General features: G+C 42.9%; 4 protein-coding genes across 5 annotated transcripts in view; 3 read left to right on the forward strand and 1 right to left on the reverse strand.

Annotated features, from left to right (window-relative positions):
- The window catches only part of dhrsx (dehydrogenase/reductase (SDR family) X-linked), a 34,243-nt gene extending 30,282 nt beyond the window's left edge, over positions 1-3,961 (forward strand). For both annotated transcript variants that reach the window (XM_027281307.1, XM_027281306.1), the window contains 2 exons: positions 182-389; positions 2,325-3,961. In XM_027281307.1, the coding sequence (XP_027137108.1) occupies positions 182-389; positions 2,325-2,507 (391 nt within the window). In that variant the 3' untranslated portion in view covers positions 2,508-3,961. The remainder of the gene's footprint in view (positions 1-181; positions 390-2,324) is intronic.
- A 2,611-nt stretch (positions 3,962-6,572) lies between these two features.
- Positions 6,573-19,217, forward strand: LOC104930736 (dehydrogenase/reductase SDR family member on chromosome X). The gene is made up of 7 exons (XM_027281309.1): positions 6,573-6,701; positions 11,439-11,546; positions 11,870-11,938; positions 13,384-13,485; positions 13,582-13,789; positions 14,375-14,582; positions 18,863-19,217. The coding sequence occupies exons 1-7, from the start codon at positions 6,602-6,604 to the stop codon at positions 19,043-19,045; spliced, it is 978 nt and encodes a 325-aa protein (XP_027137110.1). The 5' UTR covers positions 6,573-6,601; the 3' UTR covers positions 19,046-19,217.
- On the forward strand, positions 7,400-10,358 carry LOC113746297 (zinc finger BED domain-containing protein 1-like). Its single transcript, XM_027281315.1, has 2 exons — positions 7,400-7,407; positions 8,306-10,358. Exons 1-2 carry the CDS (start codon positions 7,400-7,402, stop codon positions 9,996-9,998), a joined length of 1,701 nt encoding a protein of 566 aa, XP_027137116.1. The 3' UTR covers positions 9,999-10,358.
- A 2,598-nt stretch (positions 19,218-21,815) lies between the features above and the next one.
- LOC104930734 (ankyrin repeat domain-containing protein SOWAHC) lies at positions 21,816-25,725 on the reverse strand. Its single transcript, XM_010745607.3, has one exon. The coding sequence runs from the start codon at positions 25,484-25,486 to the stop codon at positions 23,702-23,704; it is 1,785 nt and encodes a 594-aa protein (XP_010743909.3). The 5' UTR covers positions 25,487-25,725; the 3' UTR covers positions 21,816-23,701.
- Between the last annotated feature and the right edge of the window lie 506 nt (positions 25,726-26,231).

Below are 26,231 nucleotides of genomic sequence, written 5' to 3' on the forward strand. Positions count from 1 at the left end.
ATGTTGTTTTTACTCTTTTAAAAGGTGTAGCAGGAAAATCAGTCTGTTATCCTGCTGATCATTACACTTGACAGCCTGTAAAATCCCAATGAAACCATTGTGGCTCAGTCTGAAGCTGAATTTGAATGCCGGCATGGATTCGGAGTTAATCTGCATACTCTCATCCTCTTCCTGTCTCCAGGAGATGCTACAGTTCCCATGGTGCCTACTCTCAAAGCAAACTGGCTCTGGTCCTCTTCACTTATTACCTGCAGGAGCAGCTGACCGCCAGCGGCTTCCCAGTGACCGCCAACGCCGTGGACCCCGGCATGGTGGACACAGCGCTGTACGACAACCTGTGGAGCCTCACGCAGACGCTAAAGAAACCAGTGGCCAAGCTGCTGTTCAGGGTATGTTTTTAATAGCATGACTAAATCTCTTTATCTCATACGGCTATGGGCTGTCAGTGTCTGATGCTTCGGTAAGAATCCAATTTTTTTTTTCTTTGAGTTTCTTAATAAAACATCTGCAGACAAGCTGCTAGCTAGTAGTTAACATTAGCTCGAAAGCTGGAAAACACAGACTGGTGACGTTACTTTAAGTAACTAAGTAACTTATAACATCAAAAGAGTATTGCCATTAAGAAGTAACTCATTACATTACAGCGTTACCTTCTGAGGAAAGAACTTTTGCATTACCAAAAGTGAGCTGTGCTTAGCTTCCAGGTGTTTCTTCAAATCTGAAGTCAAACTCTTTGCAGATGACATACACTTATCAGTGCACGGTGATGTTTTTGTCCCTTTCACTCACAAATTCAGAATTTCCCGACATAAAGGCTGTCCCTTCGGCCATCTCACTAACTGAGCTACACATGACACAACTGTAGGATTGGACACCTTCCACTAGAATGAAGCCAAGAAGTTAGAAAGAAACTGTGTGAATCTAACATATCCTTGCACAAAATATCAAACAGACAGGATACAGACAGAGACTCAAAGTGAAATAGGACCAAGAATAGATCCATGGTGCACTCCACGACTCAAGTTAGCACACCACCACATGCCACCGAAGTGAAAATATTCTATTTCATAAAAAGGATGCAAACCTTAGCCTGTCAGTGAGATTTGGAACGTTTTCTAAAGGTTTTGAAATGGCTCTGATGTTGTTACACAGGGTTGGATCCAGAAAAGTTTTTCTATAAAGAATTTGTTCTTGGCAGTAACCAGGGACTGTCTGAGAAATGGCATAAATACAATCATAAGGAGTGAAAGAAGGTGGCAGCTGTGTCTCCATTAAGGACTTCAGAGTATGAACTGGCATTGTTAAATACATCTTAAATATTGCTTTAAATTAAGAGTAAAGGAAAGGAGTTGCATTATTTCAAACAGTTAATGGTAAGATATAAAAAACGCTTCAGAGCCTCTTTGACCGTTCCATCTAAAAAATATGTATGCAAGACTGTGGAATACTTTCTCTAACTCTGTCCTTCCTGTGGCAGCCAAGACCGTTTCCAACTGATCTGATTTGAAGGATTGTGACAGTAATCCTGTTTTACTTCAAGACAAAGTCGCATCACATAAATTCTCTGACTGTGGATAATTTAAGACATGAAGAAGAAGTCTTACTATTAGCGTACACTTGAGCCTCAAATAATTCTGGCAGTAAGTAGTTATTATTTCTTTATTCTGATTTTCTTTTGCTTTGATCGTAGCTTTGCAAGGTTCCCTCCAGAACATTAATAAACATTAGAATTTGTAATAGTAGCAGGATTTAATTTCCTGTGTTCATTTTATTGAAAGAAAATATCAGTGCCATCGACTATATTTCACTTGAATCATTTCCTGTCTTCTCTGTTTCATTGTTCACCACCTCTGACATCTTTACTGTATACTGCGCTTCAAGAACAACACAGATCAGAACATACAAGTGATTTCAGAGAACCTTTGGCTTTGGGCAATGATCAGTTCATTCACCACTTGTATGGACAGCTGTATATTTCACCAAGCTCTCATCAACGACTAAAAGTCAGTCCCAGATTTTCTCTTGTCCGGCAGCTTCTTCGGCCTCTTCTCCTCTGCCATTATGTTCATAGACGCCGCTGAGCTTGGTTACATTGCCCTGTTCCCCAGCTCTGGTTCTGGCATGGCCCGAAACACCTGTGGTACAAACACTAACGCTCCTCTGTGCTCTAAGCTCAGGGTCGGGGCAGCCCGGCTAACAAACTGAGCTAACAGCAGCTACAGTTGGCAGAAGTTTACCAGACTACCAGGTCTGCTTGTTAAAGTGGAAGAGGTGTGAGGATATAAACTATCGATGGTCTTTTTCTCCACCCCTGTCCTCCTCAGACTCCAGCTGAAGGAGCATCCATGTCTATCTACGCTGCAGCCGCCTCTGAGATGGAGGGCGTGGGCGGCTGTTACCTATACAACGGCAAGAAGAAGCAGTCCTCCGACATCTCCTACGACTCTGAGCTCCAGGCCGAGCTGTGGAAGAAGAGCTGCCAGCTGGTGGGCCTTCAGGTGGCCTGACTCTCCCTGACAGGTCGACATCCTCCAGCATCATCTGAGAGATCTGGAACTGACTGATAAGGCACCACCTCCCAAGCCACTAAGAAGAACGAAGCAACTAAAAGGACTCTTAGTGACAGCAGTTCTATCATCAGTGGCTCACGACGAGAAATCCCAGAGACAAACGTCACTTCACCTTGTTCATACTGTTCTTACACACACTCATGGTTTGTTTCTGCCCCGTGTATGAGCTCCTGTTATGACAGTCACATCTCTGCGTGTGCCAAATATACTTGTTGTGTTTAGAATCCGACTTTAATACGATCATCATGCCAAGTTTTTTGTTAGAGCTGCTTTATTATGTTCATCTATTAATGTCCACAGTGGAATTTTAGAGATGTTCAAGTTTCACTTGAAGCTTTGGTCAGAGCGTTCAAGGTTTTCTTTACATCCTTATTTTAGAACAATTCTGATTACAATCTTTATCATATTTGATACATATTCTGAACTGATTTCAGAAAGAAAATTATGTTGTTTCTCCTTGGTGCAGTGAGACATTTTATAATAATGTATTTCTATGGATAAAATAAGTAACTACATGACTAATAACCAAATCAGAAAAGGCTGAATATGTTTGAGTTTCTTAAGTTCAGCTTCAATAATATGAGCTTTGATCAGATGTTAGCAACTCATTTTTGTGATCACAAATAATGATACAAATATTAATCACAAGTAATCTGACCAAAGTGGTGCCTATTTAAACCTATAAATGACTCTGTATTGTTTTTTTCCCCATTAATGTTTCCATATGTGGGATATAATGTGATGTGTGAGTATATAAATTGTATAGAATCAGGATTTTATGCCAAAAGGATTGAAAACTGTCTGATCAGTGTTACACGTCAGAATAACAGTGGCCTAACTCTGGAGCTGCATCCAGTTCTGCAGTAGATTTCCATTTGAATATGTCTTAATGAATCTGTGAAATACAGTGCAATCATTTGTCTTCTTTGTGTCTTGAATGATCGTCTTTGTGTGCTAAACATTGGTTCGTATCGTTGGACATGCCTCTTGTCCAGGTGACAGGAAAGTTATGATTAGTTTAAGATGCAGATATTCAATCAGCAAAGGTCTAAACGAACGAGCCAAAAAGAGTTCCCATTATCTGTGCTATTGATCATGTTGACTCACTTCCTGTTCCCATCTTCTGGTCCGTTATCGTTATGTCACGCCTACACTGTAAAACGTGCTGTGTATGTTTTCATTTGCAACCTGTGTTCCAATCAGATGTATTGAATCTATATTGCACAATGATCACTGTGAATGATGCCTTTATCCAGTATTAATTTATAGTTCTATGAATCGTCTGTTTACATTTATTAAATCCACACATTTATGGCAAGAATATGTTAATTATTAATAAACAAATTGCCTTTAAAAGTCTGAGACCCTTGGCGTTTTATCACTTATTTTTTCTTATGTTTTGTATTATCTTTTTTATTTTAAAGTTCTCATGCACACGTGGCTACTTTGGCTTCCATACATGTCAGGGTTATCTAATTTGAATGCTTCCTTATACGTGACATTTGTCCAGGTTGAGGGTTTGATTGCAGTGACATTGAGAGAAGCTCTCTGCTTTGTGACCAGAGCACATCATCATCATCATCATCATCATCATCATCATCATCATCATCATCATCATCATCTCACACTGATACAAGTGACGCTGTGACAGATTGTGAGCTTGTTGTTCTTTAGAACGAGGATGGAAGGACCTGATGACACTGAAGTCTGAATTTTTTTTTTTTTTTTAATTTATTAATTTTTTTTACCAAAGAAATAATGTTATTCTAATATAATAGAATAACATACATCATGAATTACATCAAAATAATATATGATACACTAAAAACAAACTAAGGACATTTTGTAAGAAGCAAGAAACATCTGATTTATGGAAGGAAAAGTTCAGTTATGGTGAAACAGCTCAGTCTCTTTGAGCAGGAAGGTTTTAAGTTGACCACAGCTTGACTTTAACATCATTAAGCAACACGGCCGTCTTGCAAAACAACATAATCCTGATGAATAACCAATCAGTGCTTTTCTTTCTAAACTCAGCTCGTCCCGGCAGAGTTTCATGCTGAGAGCAGATAGATACATCATGTGATTTCAGTGTCTGAGAAGGCTTCTCTCCTCTTTAGACACATTTTCTGATTCGGAATCATTCGCTAACTTTACTCCAATTATGCAACTTTCTGCTGACCTTCGGGTTTACGTACAACTCTCCAGCAGTGACATCAGCCCAAACGGAATGTTTCTAATCATGTGAAGGCCGGCACTTTGGGAATTTACGTCCCTGTGGGAGAATTTAGAAAACAATGAGCGGCATTAATTCAGCACAGTGTGTCAGTATGTGCAGCAGGCGTAGATTATCCTCGCCTCTGATGAGTCACACTGACACAGAGAGAGGAGAGAGGATGATCCTGAGCCTGACGGGCACACACAGGGATAGGGTTGCTTGCTGTAGTGCCACCTAGTGGCATTTTCTAAGTGAATAGTAGAAAAACATCCTGCTGGAGACTCCGCAGATCCCTACCTGAGCTACAACTGCTACCTACAAAGAGTCAGATCAGACACAGTGTAATCAGCATTATTTATTTAACCAGACTATAAAAACATTACACACAGAAAATATATATTGTTGTTCGAGCTCTTTAAAAGTGTTCTGTGCAGATGTCACACAGTCTTTGTTAATGTACAGCGAGATGCAGCAGACTGTTAAAAAAAAACATTTGACTTTTATAATTAGACACTTTTATGAGGTAACTGATTGACTTTTTGTAGTTTGATGATTTCAAACATCTATGCAAGTGAAAACTTTTTGTAGCTCGTTGTCTGTCTTACTACGGTTGAAAATATGCGTTTTGTGTTTTAACAACGTTTCAATTAAGAGTTACTGATCCCGGAAGTGCCAATATCTTTCTAACTTTACCGAAGTGCAGTGGCCAATAAGGCACCTTTCCCTATCTAGTAATTACAAGATCAGGTGTCTAATTTATTTTTTTCAAGTGAATGCAATACGCTTCTGTACTTCTTCTTCTTCACTCACATAAAAACCTACAGGTGCACCGGCAATAATAGTCCCCGGTAATTCACTTCCGTTGTGGAGTTTTTTGTTTGCAGCGTTTCTTTTTATTTGCAGCGCTGTTTCTTTTATTTGCAGCGCTGTTTCTTTTATTTGCAGCGCTGTTTCTTTTATTTGCAGCGGAGTTTCTTTCTTTTATTTGCAGCGCTGTTTCTTTTTGTTTGCAGCGTTTCTTTTATTTGCAGCGCTGTTTCTTTTTGTTTGCAGCGTTTCTTTTATTTGCAGCATTGAGGGTTCCCTGCCACCGTACATTACAGATCCCGCGCAGGCTCCCGCAGACAGTCGGACGAGTTAAGGTGACGCAGACAGTGGTACTCGGAAGCTGTTCGGTTCTAGTGATGGGAATTTTGGTTCTTTTTGGAGAGCCGGCTCTTTTGGCTCCCAAACGGCTCCTCACATTTTATTAATTGGTTTTATTAATTAATTATTATTATTATTTTGTTATTATTGCTGTTATTATTATTTTATATTCTGAAATGTTATTAGATTTTATTTTTGACATTGTAAAGCACTTTGGTCAGTGCATGCGGTGTAAAAATGTGCTCTATGAATAAAACGTACTAACTATTTAATTCATTTATCACCCCAAATAATGCAATAATGTAATAAATAATGTCTCTCGTCTCCCTCCTGTCGTGTTTGTCCTCCGCGACCGCTGTGTGTGTGTGTGTGTGTGTGTGTCACCCTGTGGTCACCCCTCCCGTGGATGCTGCTGTACATCTTGACCAATCACATGCAGTTTTCAATTAAAAAAGTTGAAAGTTTGAAATTGAACGTGATTGGTCAAGATGTGCGAACAGGCATGGCACGAGGGAGAGTGTCAGGGGGAGGAGACAGTGAGGCACCGAAATTAAATAATAAATAAATAATATAAATCGGCTACCAATGAGGAGCCGGCTCCCGTCGTTCACTTCAAAGAGACCGACACATCACTATTCGGTTCTGTTTGGTCGGACACGGACACACGGGGATGTGGCTGCTGTCGGTTCTGGTGCCGCTCGTCAGGCTGTATCTGTGCGGAGTGAAAGTTCTTCTCTATCAGATGTTCAACAGATCTTTGACGCTTCCAGGTCGCTCAGTGTTTCCTGCAGTCTGTCTGTCCGATAATGGGTGCTCTGCTGTTTCAGTGTCTACACTTGACATAGCCGTTATATATATTAGCTGAAAATAATAAACCTTCATCATTTTAACTGTTAAATAACTAGAAGTTATACTATTGGCAGAAATATAACCGAATTCTTCAAACGGCGTTAAATGCGCAGTTTTCTTAGTGGACTTTGGTGCTGTCTGCATGAGCTCTGCTCTGACAGGTAAAGGACAGCTGCACGTGTTTACTGTGTCTCAGTAACACTTAATGTTCTGTCTACATGCGAGGAAAAATCTGTTTTTATGGAATAAATGAGCTGAAATATTACCCTTATGTTTAAGCTGTGACCTTTATCCTGCACACTGCCTCCAGCTGATTATGTGACACCATCATAAGTTTATTAATATTTCTCATGGTTACGCTGGAATGCACATTTCAAGGTTCATATTGCAGATTTCAAAGGAAGAGGCTTGAAATGTAGTCTGTGTCTGTGCTGAAAAGAATGAACTGTTATGTATTATGATATTATGTATGGTGCATCAGAGATCTGAACATTTAAAGTAGTAGTAGGACCTTTAACCCCTGATTCTAAATAACAAAGTCTCTCACACACTGATGGTGTAATGGTGTTCTGATTTAAGTTTAAATCCATAAAACAAAAAAGTAAATTTATGTCAAAGCATGCGACGGTGAGTAAGAAATTACTAATGCATTAAAACTGAATTAAGATTGAGCAACGATTAGTCCATTAATAATCAGCTGTCAACTATTACAGTAATCAACAACTAACCTATAATATGACTACTATATAATTAAAGTCAAGTTTTAGTTCAAATTCTCTGTTTTCAGCTAGTTTCTGTAGTCCTTTCATGGCGGTAAAGTGAACATGTTGTGAACAAAATAAGATCCAGTGATCAATCGTTTTCTGACATTTTATTCAACTTATTTATATATTGTACAGAGCAGGTCTAGACTGTACTCTTTATGATTATTTACAGAGACCCAAAAATGGACCAAAGAACTGATTAATTGAGAACATTACCAACAGATTATTAGTTAATGGTCAGACTACTTTAAGACAAAGACGTGATTGTGTGTTTGAAGCCTCAAGGTTTATCCTCAAGAATGGAATGGGATTTCCTAAATTCACATGGAATTTCCCATTTGGAAATATCAGTGTTGTTAGTTACAACACAGTTCTGGTGAAAACTGTTAAACTGTGGCACTAGGGGGTTCGCCCAGGGCGCAAATGTGGCCAGGACCGGCACTGGCTTGTGATGCTGGGTTTGGTCACAGATTTGACAGACCTACCTTTTGACTCATGGAGGCCAGAGCAGTAGTGTGTTCCCTCTTTCATAATCTAGTAGGGGTGAATAAAAGTGCAGCTAACCAAAAGGTTCTGTTATTTTCTTCCTCCATTGAAGAGATATTGCATCATAAAGATAAATAATAGATGGATTTGGCAGAGGGTATGTTGGTGGCCATCCATCTAGCCTGTAATTTTTCAGTCTTGGTTGAAAAATATGGAAGAGGGTATAGGATGAATGAAATTACATAGCCATTTTTATGTGAACTGTGTTTTCATAGCTTAGGCTATGAAAACAGAAGACACAATGACTTGACTGCTGCTGTCATCAACTTCATCTGTGAGGGGTTGTACCCTGTATCTGTAGTTGAAGAACCGACTTTCAAGATCTTAATGAGTACCGTTGATCCTGGGTACTCTCCACCAAGCAAGACTGACCTGGTAGTTAAAATGCTTCCTCAGATGTATTGCCGTGCCCGGGACATGGTCTTTAGTGAGCTTGCTAGTGTTGTGAATTGTGGTGTTACTACAGACCTTTGGCAAAGCCAAACCCAGAATAGAACGTACATTTCACTCTCTATGCATTCAGTTAATTACAACAGTACTACTGGCTTCTCTATGACCAACAAGTGCCTTAAAACCTTTGGCGTACAAGAGGACAACACAGCTGAGAACATCACCAGAGCGTTGTATGAAACTTTTGTTGAGTGGGGAATAACCCACAAAGTTAGCGGTGCCACCACAGATGGTTCAGTGGACATTGTCAAAGCATGCTCACTCCTGGAACTATCAGTGGAAATGCCTTGCCTTGGACATACCATCAACCGTGCAATGGACGAAGCCTTCCAGCTGCCACGAGTTGACTGTTTTTTGGTATGTTGCCGCAAACGTGTGGATCATTTCAGAGAACCGTCAATGTATCTGCTGAGGGAGAAACAGAAGCAGCATGGCCTCGCTCAATATGTACTCATTACAGACAGGGGTAGGTCTTGGTTGGCAACATTGGCAATGTTGCAAAGACTGAAAGAGCAACAGGTTGCTATAACTGCAACACTTACAGAGAGTTCCAGCAGCCACCATTTTGACTTTGGTGGTCCTGACTGGGCCTTGTTGGAGGGCTTGACTGAAATCCTCCAGCCTTTTAAAGTTGTGGCAAACATGATAACTTCTTGCAGGTACCCAACAATTAGCATGGTTAGGCCTGTGCTTCATATGCTGTTGAACACCACCCTCAAGGTCAAGGAAGGGCACCTCAAAGAGATCAGCATGACCAAAGAGGTCATCTCAAAGGTCTTATCAAGCACCTATTCACAGAATTCACAACTATCGCAAGAAATTTCAATATTCCTCAACATTGCTACCTTCCTGGATCCTCGGTACAAGAAGTTGCCTTTCCTGTCCACCCAAGAACGCACCAAAGTTGAGAATAACATAATTGAAGAGGCAAATGCAGTCCTTGAGAAGCAGATTGCAGAGCAATCATGCCTAGATGATTTCTCCTTGGTATCTGATGAGCCACCTAGCAAAAAACATGCACGAGAATCCTCGACCAGCAGTGTCACCCAAGACAACCCTTTGGCTGCTATATTTTGCCAGTCTGATGCAGACCAGAGCCAGGAGGAGCTGCATGCACAAGTGGTAGAGGAGCTGAGCAACTACAAATCACAGAGAGTCCTAGGTTTAAATGAGGACCCTTTACTATGGTGGACAAGTCATGCACCATTGTTCCCCACCCTCCCCAAGGTGCTCCAGAAGTACTGGTGTGTTCCTGCTACGAGTGTACCGTGTCACAGGCTGTTCAGCTCCTCTGGGACTGTTCTGTGTGGGAAGAGGAACCATATAGCCCCAGCTTTAGTAGATCAGCAGGTCTTCTTGTACGAGAACTTGCGAGGCTACTATGAGCCTGAACCCAGTGAGGATGATTTGGACAATGTTTGGGAAGGACACTGTGGTCTGGGTCAGCCACTTGAATGACTGTGTGCTTAAACATGGAAAAAGAGAAAGAATTTTAAAGACTTTATTTTTCCTGCATCGATGTGGTCTACATGCTATATGTAATCAAGCAGTGTCCGTAATGGACCTGTTATATTAACCTTTCTTTTAATTTTGGTGTGTAATCCGTATGAAAAGCATTTGAAAATGATTGTATGATATTTTAAAATTTGTCTACAATTGTCGACACCTTCAAAGCCATTAGCTAACACCCACGTTAAATCTCTAACATGTCACTGAGAAAACAATCAATTGTTGTTTTTAGCTTTGCTAGTTGTGTAGCTCCATCTCCATGTTCCCCAATGGACGAACGCTAATGACAATGATCTCCTGACTCTTCTTTTATTCTAGTGGGTTGCTATGACATTTTATATTTATGGTGCCTAGAAGATGAATCCGAATGATTTTAGTAATAGTATAACTTTCCATCGAGTTTGAATTTGCCCAATGCCAGGATACCAAATACCAATATATTCAGAAAAAAATAGCATGCTAGCACATTAAATTAAGATAATGAACATGGTAAATATAATACTGCCAACATCATTATTTTGCGCATGTTAGCATTTAGATCAAATCACAGCATTGCAAAGGTACAACCTTACAGAGCTACTAGCATGACCATAGACATGTTCTGTGTCGATGGGTGTTCATTCTTGAGGTTTTTTTCTTACTTTGAGCAGAGGCAGGCTAGCTGTTTTCTCACTCTTTTAAACTTAATGCTAAGCTAGGCTAACCACACTCTGTACACAGAATACAAATAACTTTATTTGTTAATGTTTGTTTGTTGATATATATGTTCATATTTGATCCAAACTGTTAATGAAATATTAATGCGTTGTGTTGTCGCTATTTATGCCTCAAATGTTGTGAACTATGTTGTGTCTTTCTCTGTTGCATTTTCAATGTTTCTTTTCAGGCTCTATGATTCAACTTTCTTTTTAGCTTTGTTTATGATGTATTTTGTAAATATATATTGCAGCTTTGTGGATATTGCATTATTAGTAATGGACAACAAAAAAAGGCTTTCTCTGCAGAACACTGGCACATAAAAATATGCTAAAACGGCAGTAAATATTTTGTTTTTAATATTTTTGCCTGTTTTATGTCCAAACCTTCCATTTTTATTGATTATTGATTTAGGACATGATTTTATAAAGACAATCACAAGTGTTCATCAGCTGAAGCAAAGCAATGGATTTAATTTTAATCATTGATTGCAGTCTTAGTTACAGATTAGACCTTTCTGTCCTAACAGAGTCCATAGTTTACCCTTCTGTTTTGGTCCATGTCAGTCAGTTGACAGTTGACACTCATGACTTCAGTTCATATTTGATAGTGGAGTAGACTCTGATCTGGACTAACTGGAAAATGAAGGATTGCATAATGTTCTCACATAGTCCCCTCTCTCCTCCTACACAGTCTTACCCAAGCAAAATGGAAGGGTTGCCATTGTGACTGGGGGTACCAGAGGAATGGGTTTTGAAACAGCGAGACACCTGGCAAGCCTGGGCATGCATGTTGTCATAGGTAGGCTACTGTCCAATCATATGCCTTAAATCACATCATACATACACCCTGCTTCCTCCTACGAGTTCTCTCTCTGCAGTCCAGTTATAATCTTGCATGTTAATCAAACAGCAGGAATTGTCCCCAGCAGTCAGATGCTTTGTGGTTACATCTAACATGATTAAGCTTAAATTTAGTGCTTTATTTTAAGGATACATGAATTATTAGTACTGTTGTAAACAGATGACATGAGTGTTAGCGAGTCTTGTAGAGTCAGTCGAGGGTTGAGTTGATACCTGATGGACATCTGCCCACCGATCCTCTCTGATCTCAATCATCTCCAGCTGGGAACGAGAAAGAAGAGGGCACAGCGGCCGTCAAGAGGATTCATGAAGAAGGCGGCAAGGGAAAAGGTAATCATTCGTCTGTGCCATCTTTTTTAAGCCGAAACAAATAGCCTGATATAAAATATGAAGTGGCATACAATGGAGCCTTCAAACCAAAATCAACTCATTTGTTATAGACCTCAGATGAGCTTTATACTTTTGTACTTTATGACACTCGTCCTGGGGACCTCATGAAGAGTCAGCTCAGTCTGTAGAGATCCGACCTATTTCCCTTCATTTTAAAACAAATAAAACAACAAGAGAATTTGTCCAAATCTGAACCCGAGGGCCGACGACTGAACAGCTCTGATGAAAAGCAGCATTAAATGGGACTCATGGAGGCATCCGGCTGTTCATAACCTGATTGAAGTGATGTAGAGAAGTGTCCTATAAACTGTAAAACCTTCCAGTAGAGTGAATTTTCTCCAAACACAGAACAAATAGTGACAGCCCTCACACAAAGGGCTATTTGTTCCAGTCCGACTGTGACAAACCCTGATTAGAGCAGTGATTTACAGAGCTATAAGCAGGGTTTGCAATGTGTTTCTTTACGTGGACATTCTGTAGAACAGCCTCACTCGACTTTAACCCTCTCTTGTGAGCCTTCGCAATTAATGTAATGCAGGTTATGCTACAATGGGGGAGTTGAATTGTTTCAATTGTGTACTTGAGCAGTTAGTTCAGAAAAGCCACAAGCGGCAAGTGCTAAGTGACTCATGAATAACAAGTCGGACCAGGCTTTAGAGAAAACACATTCTACTTTGAAATCTGTCCAGAGCTTTAATCCCAGAGGCCACAATTTTCAGTTTCAGTTTACAGACTAAAACAACCAACCAAAAAACAAACAAAGATCATTTCCTGCCCCACCATTTTAGTTCCAGTTTAACCCCCGCAAGTCCCCATGAAGTCACCTCGGTAGGCTACTGTATTCACTTACAAACCTCCAAAACCAGCAGTGGTTGTCCTTGGTCTTGGGCCTGGTTGGTTCTGGATGTTCACTGGAAGGTAGATGCTGACACTAGGTGCTGGTGTTCACTGTTGGCTACTGTAAATGGCAATCGATATCTGGGACAAGTTCCTCCGTATCTGCCTGTTTTACAGGAAATGTAAAAATGAGGAAGCTATCAGGACTCTGCTTCCTGTTTGATGTAAAATTTAAATTGTCACTTGAGTAACTTTAACTATATACAATAGATACAATAGCTGTGTTGATTCCCCATCAGCAGATTTATCCATCCTTATCCTTTATTTAATCCATGTACAAACATGTCAAAATAAACCACTACAGGCAAATGTCCTTAAAGTACAGAAGGAACATTCCACATAAGCAGAACCAACTGATCTGCTGCCATCAAAGATTAAAAATAAGAAGAACACAAATCTGGTGAAATCTTTAAAAACTGTTCAGATCATATTTGTGTCTATCTCTGCAGCTCTCTGAAATCTATGCTAACATGTTTTTCTGTTGACAGCTGAGTTTATGTTCCTGGACCTGACCTCGCTGAAATCTGTGCGACAGTTTGTTCAGACGTTCAAAGCCAGAGGTCTCCCCCTCCATGTTCTGGTTAACAACGGTACGCTTCCCTGATTGGTGTTTGTCAAATTCATGCTGAGTGCATGTGCACTGAACGTTAAAATCCTGGCTGTCTGTCCTCTCTTCTCTCGTGCAGCTGGAACCATGCTGGTCCCAGAGACACAGACGCAGGACGGCTTTGAGTTCCACTTTGAGCTCAACTACCTCGGCCACTTCCTGCTGACCAACCTGCTGCTGGACGTGCTGAAGAAGTCGGGGAAACATGGATGCTGCTCCAGAGTCGTCACAGTGTCTTCTGCTACACACTACGGAGGAGTTATGGACATGGACGACTTAAACAGCAAGTAAGAGTGAACAATGAAAAGCACTGTGCAACTGTGTCAATGATAATTTTCATATTGTTCCTGCTATGGTAAGGAAAATATCACTTTGTTTTGGAAAAGCAGACATGCACAGTCTGTACGTAACATTTGTTAAGTGCAGACATCCATCATATGAGGTCAGACGGTGGTCCACTGTGTTTGGATATCTTGCAGTTATTGCTTTTCATAGCAATATTGCCTCATAGATAACACAGAGAATAATACAAAGCCATTCCTCTGGGGCATTACAGGGGTGATGTTTCAGATCTGATCGATCATATCATTTCAGGAAATGAGTGGATGTCATCTCTGCTGTGTGTGGAAATGATCTGAGGGGAGCGCAGGGATAGAGATTTAAGCTTAGGGAACTGAAGAGGAAAGTGAATGTTGTTTTTACTCTTTTAAAAGGTGTAGCAGGAAAATCAGTCTGTTGTCCTGCTGTTCATTACACTTGACAGCCTGTAAAATCCCAATGAAACCATCGTGGCTCAGTCTGAAGCTGAATTTGTGCTCATTTCAATGGATTCAGAGTTAATCTGCATACTCTCATCTTCTCCCTGTCTCCAGGAGATGCTACACCTCCCTTGGTGCCTACTCTCAAAGCAAACTGGCTCTGGTCCTCTTCACTTATTACCTGCAGGAGCAGTTGACCGCCAGCGGCTTCCCAGTGACCGCCAACGCCGTGGACCCCGGCATGGTGGACACAGCGCTGTACGACAACCTGTGGAGCCTCACGCAGACGCTAAAGAAACCAGTGGCCAAGCTGCTGTTCAGGGTATGTTTTTAATAGCATGACTAAATATCTTTATCTCATACGGCTATGGGCTGTCAGTGTCTGATGCTTCGGTAAGAATCCAATTTTTTTTTTCTTTGAGTTTCTTAATAAAACATCTGCAGACAAGCTGCTAGCTAGTAGTTAACATTAGCTCGGAAAGCTGGAAAACACAGACTGGTGACGTTACTTTAAGTAACTAAGTAACTTATAACATCAAACGAGTATTGCCATTAAGAAGTAACTCATTACATTACAGCGTTACCTTCTGAGGAAAGAACTTTTGCATTACCAAAAGTGAGCTGTGCTTAGCTTCCAGGTGTTTCTTCAAATCTGAAGTCAAACTCTTTGCAGATGACATACACTTATCAGTGCACGGTGATGTTTTTGTCCCTTTCACTCACAAATTCAGAATTTCCCGACATAAAGGCTGTCCCTTCGGCCATCTCACTAACTGAGCTACACATGACACAACTGTAGGATTGGACACCTTCCACTAGAATGAAGCCAAGAAGTTAGAAAGAAACTGTGTGAACCTAACATATCCTTGCACAAAATATCAAACAGACAGGATACAGACAGAGACTCAAAGTGAAATAGGACCAAGAATAGATCCATGGTGCACTCCACGACTCAAGTTAGCACACCACCACATGCCACCGAAGTGAAAATATTCTATTTCATAAAAAGGATGCAAACCTTAGCCTGTCAGTGAGATTTGGAACGTTTTCTAAAGGTTTTGAAATGGCTCTGAGGTTGTTACACAGGGTTGGATCCAGAAAAGTTTTTCTGTAAAGAATTTGTTCTTGGCAGTAACCAGGGACTGTCTGAGAAATGGCAGAAGTACAATCATAAGGAGTGAAAGAAGGTGGCAGCTGAACTCTGTCTCCATTAAGGAATTCAGAGAGTATGAACTGTCCGTCCGTCCGTCTTTTTCCGCTTATCCGAATACGGGTTGCGGGGTCAGCAGCTTCAGCAGGGAAGCCCAGACTTCCCTCTCCCCAGCCACATCTGCTAGCTCTACCAGGGGGACCCCAAGGCGTTCCCAGGCCAGCCGAGAGACATAGTCCCTTCAGCTTGTCTTGGGTCTTCCCCGGGGCCGCCTCCCGGAGGGACGTGCCCAGAACATCTCACCAGGGAGATGTCCAGGAGGCATCCTCATGAGATGCCCGAGCCACCTTAACTGGTTCCCTTCGATGGGAAGGAGCAGCGGTTGTACTCTGAGCTCCTCATGGATGGCCGAGCTTCTCACCCTATCTCTAAGGGAGAGCCCAGCCACCCTGCGAAGGACGCTCATTTCGGCCGCTTGTATTCGCGATCTCATTCTTTCGGTCACTACCCAAAGCTCGTGACCATAGGTGAGGGTAGGAACATAGATCGACTTCTTCACCACGGCGGACCGGTGCAGAGTCCGCATCACTGCAGAAGCTGCACCGATCCACCGGTCGATCTCCCGTTTCATCCTTGAACAAGACAAGACAACTCGTGAACAAGACCCGAGATACTTGAACTCCTCCACGAGGCAGGATCTCATCCCTGACCCGGAGACTGCACCACCCTTTTCCGGCTGAGAACCATGGCCTCGGATTTGGAGGTGCTGATTCTCATCCCAGCCGCTTCACACTCAGCTGCAAACTGCTCCAGAGAGAGCTGAAGGTCACGCTCCGATAAAGCCAACAGGACTAGATCATTCGCAAAAAGCAGCGACCCAATCCTGAGGCCACCGAATCACAGCCCCTCAACGCCCTGGCTGCGCCTAGAGATTCTGTCCATAAAGGTTATGAACAGAACTGGTGACAAAGGGCAGCCCTGGCGGAGTCAACTCCCATGCACCCTCCAGGGCCGCACTAAGGGTATAGAGCTGGTCCACAGTTCCACGGCCAGGACGAAAACCACACTGCTCCTCCTGGATCTGAGGTTCGACAATCTTACGGACCCTCCTCTCCAGGACCCCCGAAAAGACCTTCCCGGGGAGGCTGAGGAGTGTGATCCCCCTATAGTTGGAGCACATCCTCCGTCCCCCTTTTTGAAGAGGGGAACCACCACCCCGATCTGCCAGTCCAGAGGCACTGCCCCTGATGTCCACGCGATGTTGCAGAGACGTGTCAACCAAGACAGCCCCACAACATCCAGAGCCTTGAGGAACTCCGGGCGGACCTCATCCACCCCCGGGGCCCTGCCACCGAGGAGTTTTTTGACTACCTCAGCGACCTCAGCCCCAGAGATGGGCGAGACCACCACGGGGTCCCCAGACTCTGCCTCCTCTAAGGAAGACGTGCTGGTGGGATTGAGGAGGTCTTCGAAGTATTCCCTCCACCGACCCAAGACGTCCCCAGTCGAGGTCAGCAGCACCCCATCCCCACTGAACACAGTGTTGACAGTGCACTGCTTCCCCCGCCTGAGCCGCCGTATGGTGGTCCAGAACCTCCTCGAAGCCGTTCGAAAGTCACTCTCCATGGCCTCACCGAACTCCTCCCATGCTCGAGTTTTAGCCTCTGCAACTGCCGAGGCTGCATTCCGCTTGGCACGTCGATATCCGTCAGCTGCTTCAGGACTCCCACAGGGCCAAAAAGGTTCTGTAGGACTCCTTCTTTAGCTTGACGGCATCCCTCACCGCCGGTGTCCACCAGCGGGTTCGGGGGCCGCCGCCACGACAGGCACCGACCACCTTACGGCCACAGCTCCAGTCAGCCGCCTCGACAATGGAGGAACGGAACAAGGTCCACTCGGACTCAATGTCCCCCGCCTCCCCCGGGACATGAGCGAAGCTCTCCCGGAGGTGGGAGTTGAAACTCTTTCTGACAGGAGATTCAGCCAGACATTCCCAGCAAACCCGCACAGAATGTTTGGGCCTGCCAGGTCTGACCACCATCCTCCCCCACCATCGGAGCCAACTCACCACCAGGTGGTGATCAGTTGACAGACGACACAACCACAAAGTCGATCATCGAACTGCGGCCGAGGGTGTCCTGGTGCCAAGTGCACATATGGACACCCTTATGCTTGAACATGGTATTTGTTATAGACAATCCATGGCGAGCACAGAAGGGAAACTTGGTTCCTTCGGTTGTCATTTCATCAGGGGAAATTGAGCTGCACTTTGTCTGGACCCTCACCTAGGACCTGTTTGCCTTGGGTGACCCTACCAGGGGCATAAAGCTCCCGACAACATAGCTTCTAGGATCATTGGGACACACAAACCCCTCCACCGCGGTAAGGTGGCAGCTCCAGGAGGGGGAGTATGAACTGGCGTTGTTAAATACATCTTAAATATTGCTTTAAATTAAGAGTAAAGGAAAGGAGTTGCATTATTTCAAACAGTTAATGGTAAGAAATAAAAACGCTTCAGAGCCTCTTTGACCGTTCCATCTAAAAATACAATATGTATGCAAGACTGTGGAATACTTTCTCTAACTCTGTCCTCCCTGTGGCAGCCAAAACCATTTCCAACTGATCTGATTTGAAGGATTGTGACAGTAATCCTGTTTTACTTCAAGACAAAGTCGCATCACATAAATTCTTTGACTGTGGATCATTTAAGACATGAAGAAGAAGTCTTACTATTAGCGTACACTTCAGCCTCAAATAATTCTGGCAGTAAGTAGTTATTATTTATTTATTCTGATTTTCTTTTGCTTTGATCGTAGCTTTGCAAGGTTCCCTCCAGAACATTAATAAACATTAGAATTTGTAATAGTGGCAGTAGATTTAATTTCCTGTGTTCATTTTATTAAAAGAAAATATCAGTGCCATCGACTATATTTCACTTGAATCATTTCCTGTCTTCTCTGTTTCATTGTTCACCACCTCTGACATCTTTACTGTATACTGCGCTTCAAGAACAACACAGATCAGAACATACAAGTGATTTCAGAGAACCTTTGGCTTTGGGCAATGATCAGTTCATTCACCACTTGTATGGACAGCTGTATATTTAACCGAGCTCTCATCAACGACTAAAAGTCAGTTTCAGATTTTCTCTTGTCCTGCAGCTTCTTCGGCCTCTTCTCCTCTGCCATTATGTTCATAGAGGCCGCTGAGCTTGGTTACATTGCCCTGTTCCCCAGCTCTGGTTCTGGCATGGCCCGAAACACCTGTGGTACAAACACTAACGCTCCTCTGTGCTCTAAGCTCAGGGTCGGGGCAGCCCGGCTAACAAACTGAGCTAACAGCAGCTACAGTTGGCAGAAGTTTACCAGACTACCAGGTCTGCTTGTTAAAGTGGAAGAGGTGTGAGGATATAAACTGTCGATGGTCTTTTTCTCCACCCCTGTCCACCTCAGACTCCAGCCGAAGGAGCATCCATGTCTATCTACGCTGCAGCCGCCTCTGAGATGGAGGGCGTGGGCGGCTGTTACCTATACAACGGCAAGAAGAAGCAGTCCTCCGACATCTCCTACGACTCTGAGCTCCAGGCCGAGCTGTGGAAGAAGAGCTGCCAGCTGGTGGGCCTTCAGGTGGCCTGACTCTCCCTGACAGGTCGACATCCTCCAGCATCATCTGAGAGATCTGGAACTGACTGATAAGGCACCACCTCCCAAGCCACTAAGAAGAACGAAGCAACTAAAAGGACTCTTAGTGACTCTCAGTGGCTCACGACGAGAAATCCCAGAGACAAACTAACGAGTATGTTCATCACTTCACCTTGTTCATACTGTTCTTACACACACTCATGGTTTGTTTCTGCCCCGTGTATGAGCTCCTGTTATGACAGTCACATCTCTGCGTGTGCCAAATATACTTGTTGTGTTTAGAATCAGACTTTAATACGATCATCATGCCAAGTTTTTTGTTAGAGCTGCTTTATTATGTTCATCTATTAATGTCCACAGTGTAATTTTATAATTCCCTTTACAGATTTTTTTACAAGTTTTGGTCAGAGCGTTTAAGTTTTTCTTTACATTCTTATTTTAGAACAATTCTGATTACAATCTTTATCATTTTTGATACATATTCTGAACTGATCTAGTATGATTCAGAAAAGGCTGAACATGTTTGAGTTTCTTAAGTTCAGCTTCAATAATATGAGCTTTGATCTGACGTTATCAACTTATTTTTGTGATCACAAATAATGATACAAATAATAATCACAAATAATCTGACCAAAGTGGTGCCTATTTAAACCTGTAAATGACTCTGTATTGTTTTTCCCATTAATGTTTCCATATGTGTGATATAATGTGATGTGTGAGTATAGAATCAGGATTTTATGCCAAAAGTACGGTGTCCGGAAACCCTCAATGCTGCAAATAAAAGAAACGCTGCAAACAAAAAGAAACAGCACTACAAATAAAAGAAACGCTGCAAACAAAAAGAAACAGCGCTGCAAATAAAAGAAACGCTGCAAACAAAAAGAAACAGCGCTGCAAATAAAAAGAAACTCTGCAAATAAAAAACTCCACAATGGAAGTGAATTACCGGGGACTATTTTTGCCGGTGCACCTGTAGTTTTTTATGTGAGCGAAGAAGGAGAAGTACAGAAGCGTATTGCATTCACTTGAAAAAGATTAATTAGACACGAGATAAGGAAAGGTGCCTTCCCATTATCTGTGCTATTGATCATGTTGACTCACTTCCTGTTCCCATCTTCTGGTCGGTTATCGTTATGTCACGCCTACACTGTAAAACGTGCTGTGTATGTTTTCATTTGCAACCTGTGTTCCAATCAGATGTATTTAATCTATATTGCACAATGATCACTGTGAATGATGCCTTTATCCAGTGTTCTGCCTTTAAGGGTTAAAAAGTTAAAATGTTAAGTTAAAGTTCATACATTAATCATTGAGCAGGTTTAAAAAGTCTATATTCTTTGGTTATGAAAAACCACGTCAGAGTGAATGGTCTTTTATTTGGTTTCTAGAAACTGCGTCGGAGTGAGCGCTCTTTTCATTAGTTCCAGTTATGTTTTTTTCTCCGTTGCATGCTCAGGTGAGCACACGCAAGCTAGACTGCTGAAATAATTGGATTGAAATAAAAGACTTCATTAAACGGACAAGAAAAGTCAAGCCTTGTGTTTTTTTTGAAGGATTTTATCTGTCATCTGATTGTCTAGCTTTGCATGAGCACACAGCATTGCGAGGGCAATACATCCAGTATTAATTTATAGTTCTATGAATCATCTATTTACATTTATTAAATCCACAGATTGATGGCAAGAATATGTTAATTATTAATAAACAAATTGCCTTCAAGAGTCTGAGTCGCTATTTTTTCTTATGTTTTGTATTATCTTTTTTATTTTAAAGTTCTCATGCACACGTGGCTTCTTTTGGCTTCCATACATGTCAGGGTTATCTAATTTGAATGCTTCCTTATACTTGACATTTGTCCAGGTTGAGGGTTTAATTGCAGTGACAGTGAGAGAAGCTCTCTGCTTTGTGACGAGAGCAGCTCATCATCATCATCAGCAGCAGCAGCTGTATCTCACACTGATACGAGTGACGCTGTGACAGATTATGAATTTGTTGTTCTTTGGAGCGAGGATAGAAGGACGAGGACGGTGAAATGCAGTGATCAGAGGGAAATCACCAGGCCTGATGACACTGAAGTCTGAATGGAGCTGTCGGCTCAGACAGGAAATCATTCATCTGAGGTTCCATATCATATTTTTTCCAGTGTATTGAAAAAATGTCATACTTTACCAAAGAAATAATGTTATTCTAATATAATAGAATAACATACATCATGAATTACATCCAAATAATGCAAACAAACTAAGGACATTTTGTAAGAAGCAAGAAACATCTGATTTATGGAAGGAAAACTTCAGTTATGGTGAAACAGCTCAGTCTCTGAGCAGGAAGGACCACAGCTTGACTTTAACATCATTAAGCAACACGGCATCTTGCAAAACAACATAATCCTGATAAATAACCAATCAGTGCTTTTCTTTCTAAACTCAGCTTTCCAAACAATGAGCGGCAGTAATTCAGCAGTGTGTCAGTTTGTGCAGCAGGCGTAGATTATCCTCGCCTCTGATGAGTCACACTGACAGAGAGAGGAGAGAGGATGATCCTGAGCCTGACGGGACACACACAGGGATGGGGTTGCTCTGCTGTAGTGCCACCTAGTGGGTAAACTCTGGAGGAACCTGCCTGCACAGGACTGAGCTAGACCTGACACAGATCTAAAGTTCATTCATGTTTGTCAAATTCAATAGTAGAAAAACATCCTGCTGGAGACTCCACACATCCCCACCTGAGCTACAACTGCTACCTACAAAGAGTCAGATCAGACACAGTGTAATTAGCATTATTTATTTTACCAGAGTATAAAAACATTACACACAGAAAATATATATTGTTCGAGCTCTTTAAAAGTGTTCTGTGCAGATGTCACACAGTCTTTGTTAATGTACAGCGAGATGCAGCAGACTGTTCAAAAAAAAAAATGTTCACTTTTATAATTAGACACTTTTATGAGGTAACTGATTGACTTTTTGTAGTTTGATGATTCCAAACATCTATGTAAGTAAAAACCTTTTCTACGTTTGGCAAATCTGGTTCACATGAACTGACATCAACCTCGACCAACTGCACCACAAACCTGCAAGTTTGAGTTTCACCTCTGCGTGTGATCAGTTTTATGAATTCATGCCCGTGTGAACAGGCACAATGGAAATAAACACTGCTGGAACCTTAAAGTTAAACGGAGAACATGAATTAGCCCTTTAAAGTGTGCTGCTGAAGTTACAGGATATGACTCTCACTGAAAATAGTGCATAGAGGTTTAGACTCGTGGTCTTACATAATAATAGTGCTGGATCGGACTCGTGGAAACACTGGATGGATTTTAAAAACAGATGATCTGCTTTGAAATGTCCTTTCTGTGCATCACTGACAAACCATCATGTGACATCATGGAAATCTACTGTTGACTGAGCGTTCTCTAAAGGTTCTCTTCATCTCTGCAGGCCTCTGGTTAAGAACTTTAACACAGCTCGACAACATTTGTAAACTCCAGTGCTGTGCTGATGTATCCCTTTTTTCAGATTTAACTCTCTCCAGATGGCTTCAGTCTTTCCAGTAGAGGTCTGGTAGTTTATTTCACCCTCAAATGTCGGTCACATGACTCACCAGATTCTGGTTTTAAAGTATAAAAAGCTACCAGAGAGCAGAGCTTCTCGGCCCTCACAGTACAGAGGTCTGCCTGCTGTGGTCCAGATTAGAGGCTCGAGAGAGGTCAAGAGGGTTTAGTGTGAGCTGTGTGTGGGTGAAGAGAGGCAGGCTGACCTGAAGTCAGCTCAATGTCACCATGTTACAGTACACTGCAGCACAGATGAACATCTCATCTAGGTTATCTGTTCACACTGAGACATACTTTAACACAACAGTGAGGGTCAGAATGTGTGGCTAATATTCTATATTTCTATTGACTCACTATCTCTGTGCACGTTTAATTCAATCATACTCACTACAGCGCCAGATGTAGATGCATCCACCGCTTAAACTAGTCCCTAAAAATGACCAACTCCTCCTGTTTGAGTAACATTTGTTAAACGTTCAGTGAGCAGCTGTTTTAGGAAACGACTGAAATACCTAAAAAAAAAAAAAATGAAACCAGATATCTGTGAGGTGTTAATAAAGATTTGATGTGCTTAGAGCTGGAAGTCTGAACCAGTTTCCTGTTCAAATAAATATTAAATGTAATGCTCTTTGTTCTTCATCTACAGCCTGTCTGACCCTGATCTATTCATTATGTTCTATTAGTTTTCATGTAGAGTTATTTCTAATTATTAAATCCCCAGTGACGTTTACTGCTTCAGTGCAGCAATCATTTGGTAAAATGTTAAATATCTACATTATATATACATGTTTGAGGGAACATAAAAAAAATCAGCTTTTAACTCTATAATATCATTATCAGCCCAAAACATCCAATCTGTGTCAGGCTCCATTTATGTTATCGATATTTATTAGATGATGCTGTCAGACATAAATTAAAATCTAAGTATTTGACTAAAGAGAATATTCTAAGTCTTCCACCCTGTAAAAAATCTTGAGCTGCTTAATATAAACATAAAGTATTAACTTCCACCTGCACTCATTAAAACACTAAAGCCCAGTCCTGTGTTTCAGCTGATGTCCCTGTAAACAGTTCCCTGTCCTGTGGAACTTTTGATCTCACCCAAAGAAATGTGTCTTTGGTCTGGACTTAAAGGAACCCTTCGTTGACCCCTCCACCTCCTCCGCGTCGTGGAACGTCACACTGTGGACGATCTGCGACGTCCTCTTCCGGAGCCTCTGCAGTTTGGGCTTCATCCTGCTGAACGAGGACTTCCTCCTGACGAGTGGCTCTCGGAGTTGAGCCTCCCCGTCCACAGAGTCGCAGTCGTTGGGGTTGAGGAGCCTGCGAGGCTTCGGGTTGGACTGGAGAACCTTGGAGAACCTCCAGGAGCCTCGATCCCGACGGTCTGCTTTCTCGGACTCAGAGCGCTCGTACGCCCCTATGATGTCTCGCATGTCCATGCTCACGTTGTCGGTGAGGTACTGGCAGGCCTTCTTCCCGCTGTAGTCCCTGATCTCTACATCTGCGTTGTAGGCCCCCACCAGGAGCTTCACCACCTCCATGTGGTTGTGCATGGCGGCTATGTGCAGCGGTGTGTAGCCGGTGTTGGAGCGAGTATCCACGCTGATGGGAACATTGTGCTGCTTGGCAAAGTTGATGATCAGCGGCATCAGCTCGGGCTTGTCCTGCTTGGCCGCCCAGTGCAGACAGGTGAAGCCGGTGATGAAGTCCTTCCTCAGGACGAGGGTTGGGTCTGTGCTGAGGAGGTTGCACAAGCTACTCCACTCCCCATCCGAAGCACACATCATCCACTCGTGCTCCAACGGGTCCAGGGTGATGGGGTCTCTGTCGTCGTCCATGTTGGAGACCAAAGACAGGGAGTCACTGTCGCTCTTGAAGGACAGGGACACCGAGTTGCGTAGCACCAAGCTGCGCCTCAGCTGGGGGGAGTTGTTCAGCATGACCTCGATGAAGTGTCTGCGGCTGCCTTTGGGGGAGCTTTCGCTCCCGGACAGACTCTGCGTCTCCACCTGGCTTTCATCCTCACCTTCGTCCACCTGAGGCCTCCTGCTTCTCCTGTGCTGGGATCCTTTCGAACTCCGCCGCCTGATCAACACGTTAATCTGCTCTGCCTCCGTCAAGCCTCCGAGTGGAAGAGACTCTGTCTCGACTTGTGTGTCTCTTGGAGCGGTAGAAGTGTCTACCTGTCCTGTAGCAGCAGCAGTCTGTACAGGCCCGGGCAGGGTGAACATGGAGTCCTCAGCGGGGAGAGGTGAGGCTTCAATCACTGCAATCTGTGGTATGTCAGGCGGCTTCACAGCCTGCTCCTTCCTGGACTCCCTCCTCAAGCTTCCTCTGTTCCCCATCTCACCTGAGCCCCTGTCCACTTCCCGCGCCACACAAACAGACTCGCGACGCTCGCTCCCGTCGTCTGTTTTTTCCGCTAACACGGTTATAGTCGGGAAATCAGGCGGAACTCTTACCTGGCTGTCATTTCCGTAACCCGAGCCAGGTGGAAGGAGCTCACCGCCCGCGGCGCGACGCTGGGCTGGGTCTGCCGCTGCTGCGTCATCACCGACCTGGGAGCGGTGTCCTCCGCGAGGCGCAGCTGCAGCTGCGGGGTCACCGCTCACGAGCTCCGCTGGTTCTGTCCCGCGCGGGTTCTCCTTCACCGAACCGCGAAACTTCTTCTTCAGGCAGACATGTTTAACTCCACTCTCGGTCTTCACGAAAGCGACGTTGTCCACGTAGTTCTTAAATCTGTTACGGGCAGCCGCCTTCTTCTCCGGCTGCTCCGGGAACACCGCCTTAAAGTGCTCAATTAAATCCGTGTTTTTCACTTTGCCCCCTCTCTCCTTCAGAAACGCCAGAATCGCCTCTTGAGTGCAGTCGGCAGCCATTATAAACAATTATAAGTGCGACACTTCACTCTGTTTTAATAGTCCGTAGCTTTGCAGAGGGGGGATAACGGTTGAAGAAGCTAAACAACATGTAAACATGCTGTCCCGTCCCGTACCGAACTATCCTCCGGTACAGACATGAGTGTAGTAGAACCGTTAGCGGCGCTGAGTGAGGAGCAGAGTGAGGTAGAACTCTTCCCTCACTTTTATTTCTAGCGTCCAGGCGTTCTCCGCCTCCTAGCAACGGACCGTACCACTCGGTCTGCGGGGGGTCGGATTGTTAAAAAGATAAATATTGTTGATATATAATCTTTTAATTTTTTTGTTTTGTCAACTTTTAAACGTTATTGAGTCCAGAAACAATGAAACCGTATTAATACACTGAGCCCTTTTTTCTGTTGTCTCTTTTAAAGTGGTCCTCAATGAGTGGTGGTATTACCGGCTTTGCAGTGACCACCTGTTAGTGATTAGTGCAAGTTGCACTTGACACATTGATGTGTAAATATTAATAACTAAGTCTTCCAATCTTAAACCATCTGTTTTCATTTTTTTTTTTAGCATGATACATACACTACATACATACATACATACATACATACATACATACATACAACATATATATATATTATATATATATATTATATATATATATATATTATATATAATATATATATTGTATTGGGTCATTGATTTGATGAATGGTGTGTACAGTTTGTTATGGGGAACCATGGCTGGTTGCTGTGTT

The sequence above is a fragment of the Larimichthys crocea genome, chromosome VIII, assembly GCF_000972845.2.
Source record: "Larimichthys crocea isolate SSNF chromosome VIII, L_crocea_2.0, whole genome shotgun sequence".
NCBI lineage: Eukaryota > Metazoa > Chordata > Actinopteri > Sciaenidae > Larimichthys > Larimichthys crocea.

What these genes read in the sequence shown, in the direction of transcription:
- LOC104930736 (XM_027281309.1), top strand. Translation starts at nt 6,602, where the DNA reads ATGTGGCTGCTGTCGGTTCTGGTGCCGCTCGTCAGGCTGTATCTGTGC. An exon ending in CAGATCTTTGACGCTTCCAG is followed by an intron (nt 6,702 to 11,438) that starts GTCGCTCAGTGT and finishes CCTCCTACACAG; the next exon opens with TCTTACCCAAGCAAAATGGA. An exon ending in GGGCATGCATGTTGTCATAG is followed by an intron (nt 11,547 to 11,869) that starts GTAGGCTACTGT and finishes AATCATCTCCAG; the next exon opens with CTGGGAACGAGAAAGAAGAG.
- LOC104930734 (XM_010745607.3), bottom strand. Translation starts at nt 25,486, where the DNA reads ATGGCTGCCGACTGCACTCAAGAGGCGATTCTGGCGTTTCTGAAGGAG.